The following is a 6,000-nucleotide window of genomic DNA, read 5'->3' as shown; positions in this document are numbered from 1 at the left end:
GCGCTCCGGACAGCCAGGCGTGCGCTCCGCTCGGCGCCACAGGCTCGCCCCGCGCAGCCCGAGCCCCAGCCAGCCAGGCGCTCTCCGTTGGAGCCGGCGCTGCCGCCCCGGGGGCCCGAGGAACCGTGGGGTCTGGTATTCGGAGGAAGCCGGGAAAGCGCGCAGTCCCCCGTGAGTGCAAGCCCCGAGCGCTCTAGGCTGGCACGGACCGGGTCGGCGCTTCCCGGCTGGACGGCGCGCCCCCTCTGCCTTTCACACCCACCCCTCGGGGGCTCCCTCTACTCTGTCCCTGCCAGAGACGCGCCCACTCTCGCCCCGGCTTCCAGCCGCGGACCCCGGGGAGCGCGGCACCCCGCCCCGCGCGCGGGACATGGACCTCAACAGCTCGGCGCCCGGCCCCCGGGTCTCCCAGGCTGGCGACCCCTTCTTGCTACCGCCATCGGGGCTGGAGGCGGCGCTCCTGGCCCTGGACTTCGGCAACGGCTCTGGCAACCTGTCAGAGCCCGTCCCAGCGGTGCCCAGCAGCGACCTGGACGTGAACACGGACATTTACTCCAAGGTGCTGGTGACCATCGTGTACCTGGCGCTCTTTGTGGTGGGCACGGTGGGCAACTCTGTGACGGCGTTCACGCTGGCGCGCAAGAAGTCCCTGCAGAGCCTGCAGAGCACCGTGCACTACCACCTGGGCAGCCTGGCGCTGTCTGACCTGCTCATCCTCCTGCTGGCCATGCCCGTGGAGCTGTACAACTTCATCTGGGTGCACCACCCCTGGGCCTTCGGCGATGCCGTGTGCCGCGGCTACTACTTCCTGCGCGACGCCTGCACCTATGCCACGGCCCTCAACGTGGCCAGCCTGAGTGTGGAACGCTACCTGGCCATCTGCCACCCCTTCAAGGCCAAGACCCTCATGTCCCGCAGCCGCACCAAGAAGTTCATCAGCGCTATCTGGCTGGCCTCTGGCCTGCTGGCCGTGCCCATGCTCTTCACCATGGGCCAGCAGAACCGCAGCGCCGACGGCCAGCACCCCGGTGGCCTGGTGTGCACGCCCACCGTGGGCACCGCCAAGGTCAAGGTCGTCATCCAGGTGAGCAGCCTCTTCAGGGGAGCAGGAGTCGGAGGGCACCAGGCCAGGGTCTCCCCTGGGGGCAAGGGTCCAAGGCACACCCTCAGGGAAGCCTCAGTGCGTCTCTTTCCCTCACCCCAACAGTAGTTTCTGGTCTGTGTACCCTCTGGGTACAGGAAGTTGGAGAAATGTCCCAAAGGAAATTTACTCCTGGAAAGCTGGGAAGGGGTGGGGGGGTGGGGCAGGAGGGGTGGGGCTTGAGAGCAGCCTGACCCCCACTTCTTCCTACCTTTCGCTCCAGGGCTGCCAGGTCTCAGCCCCCCTTATCTCATCCCCTCCTTCCATCAAAGGGGGCTGGAACCCTAGATCAGTGACCTCTCTAGGGGAGGGGCGTCCGTGGATGGGCCTCAGCTGTCTCCAGATTCCCTGAGATGTAAGGTAAACTTGTGTGTGCTGGTGCCGGCCTCTTTCTGGGGAGAGTCCCTTCCATCAGTTTCTCAAAAGGCCTTGTGGTCCGTCTCCTCTGTAGCAGAACCGCCCCCGCCCGGACTGCTCCCCCTGTGCCTCCTGGCCTGATGCTGTCTTGGGCCAGTTCCTTAATTTAGCCTCAGTTTTCCCATCTGTGAAATGGGGCAATCACAGCCCCCACCTCTGAAGGTAGAAATTCAAGGGAGAAGGTGTGGGAAGTGCTTGTTTGGCTCCTGGCGTGTAGAAGCTCTCGGAAGCACTCTTACTGGTGGTGGTGGTGTTAACGCTGTTTCTACTGGAAAATCCTAAGGTACTGGGCGTGGTGGCAGGCGGGGGGCCCATGTAAGGTGGATAACACTGGAGCCGGGTGACCAATGGTCCTCTGAGGGTCTGGGCGAAGTGTGTGGGAACCCAGGGGGCAGCCGTCCCCGGGGAATTGGCTTGGACGAGGCGGCCTGGCCAGGAAGGGGGATTCCGGCCCTGGGGAGAGGCTTCTCAGGCAGGGACATTCCAGGCAGGGCCCTGAAGTGGGAGGAGGGCGTCCATGGGAGCAAGTCCTGGCAGAGACACCGCTTCCAGCGGCATCGTGGCCTGAGAATGTGGGTAGCCATGAAGGGGCGGGGCGTCCTCCATCTCAGGGTGGGATGGGAAAGGAGGATCTGGCCTGAGTGGGGGTCGGGGGGGCTCTGGGCTGTCCCGTCTGGCTGTCGTTTCACGCCTGAGCCACCCGCAGCTTCCCAGCGGAATTGATGCCGTTGCCTCTGAGTGTGGCGGGTGTGCCAGGGTAGGGGAGCTGGCGTGCTGGGGGGCAGGAGGTGTCGTCTGCATGTCCGTCCCTGGGCTGCGGCTGACCCTCCACAGGCCACCACCGAGGTGGACCCGGCGGGCAGAATGAAGCTTCAGGCCCCCCCCTCGCCTGTGCTGAAAACGCGTGGCTCCGGGTGTCCGTGCGTGGCGTGGCCCCGGCAGCCGCGTGTGGCGGGGAGATGAGTCAGAGGCGGCTGCCTCTCCTGTGCCGGAAACAGTGGCAAGCAGGGCGTATGCAGTGAACAGAGTGGGAATGACCTTCCGGCTTCCTGTGAGGTCTCGATGGGCTGTGCCCAGGGTTGGGGGGTCGGGGGACAGCAGCCATGACGCCTGCCTATGAAGGTTGGACGTGTCGGGCTCAGGTCAGCGGCTCGGGGTCAGCAGTGCCCACTGCCCGCCAAGGGGCTGCTCCCCTCAGACCCCTGCCCGCTCTGACCCCTGTGGCTCAGCCAGGAGCAGCCGGGGTTTGGATCATCCGGAAAAAACAACAACAGCAGAGGGAGCACGGCCTCCCCCTTAAAGCGTCCTCACTCCCTCTTGGTCGTGGAACCAGACACCTCAGTGACATGGCATCGCCTCCCAGAGGGCCACTCCCAGGAATCCTTTCGGTCGGAGGCTGTGGTGCTGATGTGGCCCGGGGCCTGTCCTGCTCATTCGTCCGCTAGGCAGGTGTCTGTTGAGCACGCGCTGCGGAAGGACCCGCTCTTGCGCCCGCAGCTGTGGCGCTGCCGAGAGTTTACTCAATACTTGCTGGCTTCCTGGCGCCCTCGGAGATCAGAGTTTCCATTTTTTTTTTAAAGGCCTTGGCCATGCGCTTGGGAGAGACCGACGGGCCGGTTGTAAAAGGTGCCCTTCCCTCTGACGCTGACCGCTCCCGCGTGGCTTCTTGGGCTTCTGCATGCGGGCTGCTTCCTGTGCCTGAGAGAACATTCCTCACGGGGGAGCTCGGCCCTGGCCCTGCTCCCCACCGCGTCCCTTCTGCGCCGCCATCCGCCATCCCAGTAGAGGTTTCCCCAGGGGATTTTACGTTCCCCACACGGGCTTCTGGGCCACCTGGCAGCTCTGGGCCAACGTCCACAGTTTTTAAACCGTGACATCTGTCCAAAGAGGGGCTGGGTGCCTGCCTCCGTGCGTCTGCCTCTCATGGACCACATTTGGACGTTGGCCAATCAAAATGACCCTTCTTTCCAAAACGGGGGCCCCTCCCAGCCCAAGTGTCTCCCACAAGGCCTGCCAGCCCTCCACACCTGTGAGATTCCATCCTGGACACTTGCAAACAGAATTCGTGTTTAGAAACAAGGTGGTTTAGTGATTAGATTTCTGAGCCACTTGGAATTGTCATTGCTGGACGCAGCTGGGCATTTTCTGGGCGTGTAGCCGGGGGCTGGGGGTGGACGGGGCGAGAGGAGCTTACAGTGAGGTCAGGGCCTCGCAGACCAGCAAAGGCCCCAGACCCTGGGCCCCAGGTCAACGGGGGGAGTCTGGGAGGAGAGGCCGCAGGGCCTGCCGCGTTGCCCTAGGACGGTCCGGCCCCTCCCTGGACCCCAGAGGGAACTGGATTCAATCCTCCTAAACAGACTGCTGGCCCCAGGGCAGCCTTCGGGAGTGGAAGACAGCACGTGCCAGGGGTGGTGGGGTCTCCCTGTGCTGCCCCCGCTCACTCAGGCATCTCCCAGGGCAGGCAGCCGTCCCCACACAGGTGGGCTGGCCCTGGTCGTGTCTGGTCCACTGCGTTTCAGGCCTGGCCTCGTGCTCTGACCTCAGCGTGATGAGGTGCTGCCATCACAGGCTCTGTGTCGCAGCTGTGGGTCTGGTGGGGCCCGTGTCCATCCGCCCTGTGAGCGTGTACTGGGCACTGACCGGGCAGGTGGCCGGGAGGGCGCGAGCCGAGGAGGCCTCAGTGGCAGAGACCTGGGGGCTGAGCGTGTGCTTGACTGTGGTCACTCACGCCCTCCTGTCCCCGTCACTGGCTGTCTCCAGGGCTCAGTTACTAGAAGGGGATCCTTTCCCTCCAAAGTACAGAGTCATCTGTGCCTCTCGGGGGGCAGGATCTGGGGGGCCACACCTGCAGTGGGTGGGCAAGGGAGCTCAGGGTCCAGACCTCGGGCTACAGCCAGAGACGCCCCAGGTGTCGGGTCACCTCCAGCCCTCGATGCTGATGGGCACCTGCAGGCAGAGCGCCCAGCGCCCCGTCCAGGACTCATGTTTGATACTGCCCGGTGGAGATCAGCGCCCCTGGTGGTTAGTGCCCCGTGATGGTGAGTGCACAGTGGAGATCAGCGCCCCTGGTGGTTAGTACCCAGTGGTGGTTAGTGGCCAGTGGTGGTGAGTGCCCAGTGGTGGTGAGTGCCCCGTGGTGGTGAGTGCCCAGTGGTGGCCTTGTGCAGTCACTAGCAAGTGTCCCTGGGGCAGCGTTATCCCCCCGCTGCGTAAATCCAGTCCTCGTGACGCTCAGCCGGGGGGTAGATGTCCTCCCCCTGGGAGCACAGTGCCCTGCCAGGGCGGACCGACACAGCACCTCTAGGAGGCTCCCAGGTCAGAGCAGCCCCTTTGCAGTGGTCGTGCCCCGGGAAGGGTGAATTAGTGACCACAGGGCATCTGCACCCTCGTTAGAGAGGCCCCCACCCCCACCCAGCGAGGCCGCCCTAAGGCAGCCTCTCCTGGCATCGCAGGCAGGAGCCCGTCAGGCCTGCGTCGGCGCACCTGAGGGCTCTTGGTCATCGCTTCGTTATTGCCGTTTTCCAGGCCCCGCGGCCCTGGCAGCAGCTGCACAGCTGGGGGCCACCCCGGGAGCGCCCGGCCTCATCATCTGCCTTCACATTCAGTGCCGCCGGCAGCAGTGCTTCTCGCTGGGCTTGGGCCCGGCTGCAGAAGGGGGGCTGGCCCTGGGCGGGGCTCGTGCAGGGGGAGCTCGTGTCTGTGGGCACATCGACCCCGGTGGTGTCCTGAGCGCCAAGGCCGTTAAAGTCTGACGTGATTCCGCGGAGGCAGAGGCAGCCGAGACCCGTCTCCACAAAGTGGAAGAAAATTGGTTCCAATAAAATCAGGGCATCGATCATTTTCTCTGTTTCTGTCCTGTGCCACCAGCTGCGCCCGGTGACCTCCTCCCCCATCCAGCCACCTGTTCGCGCCCCGTTCATTGATCCTCCGTTGCTTCCCCTGTAGCCGACTCGGCCTCAGTGACGCTGACACTCAGGGCTGAAGCTTGGCGAGTCACAGGGCCCCCCGAGAGTAACGTTATGTTGGGGAAACGGGCAGACGCCAGAGTGAGCGTCCCCAAGACTGGGGCCATCGTGGGCCTCCTGCTGTATGTGCACTGAGGACACAGCACCCCTGCCCAGAAAGCGGACCCTCCACGCACCCCTTTGTCCCCGAAATTGAGGGATGTTCTAAAAGCAGCTGCCCTGTGCTCACAATGGCCCAGGTCATGAAAGTCCAAGACAGGCCGAGGGGCTGTTCTGTATTAAAGTGGGTTAAAGACACAGCCCCTGAGCGCAAGGCATGGCTTCCCATCAGACCCTGGTCCAGAAAGGATGTTGTTGAGACAGTGGCTGAATGAGGTCCGTGGTTCGCTCGTGGTGTTGTACTGGTGTGCAGCGGGACTTCTCGATTTGGCAATCCTGCTGTGCTTCTGCACGAGGACAGAGTCTGTCCTGAGGCTC

General features: G+C 64.0%; 1 protein-coding gene across 1 annotated transcript in view; it reads left to right on the top strand.

The window, feature by feature from the left end:
- Positions 1 to 370: 370 nt before the first annotated feature.
- Positions 371 to 6,000, top strand: part of NTSR1 (neurotensin receptor 1) — a 47,634-nt gene continuing 42,004 nt past the window's right edge. The window contains exon 1 of the mRNA XM_036827349.1: positions 371 to 1,084. Coding sequence (XP_036683244.1) covers positions 371 to 1,084 — 714 coding nt within the window. The remainder of the gene's footprint in view (positions 1,085 to 6,000) is intronic.

The sequence above is a fragment of the Balaenoptera musculus genome, chromosome 15 (genome assembly GCF_009873245.2).
Source record: "Balaenoptera musculus isolate JJ_BM4_2016_0621 chromosome 15, mBalMus1.pri.v3, whole genome shotgun sequence".
Classification (NCBI taxonomy): Eukaryota; Metazoa; Chordata; class Mammalia; order Artiodactyla; family Balaenopteridae; genus Balaenoptera; species Balaenoptera musculus.
The sequence above is the reverse complement of the archived record's forward strand: the minus strand, read 5'-3'. Positions and strand labels throughout refer to the sequence as shown.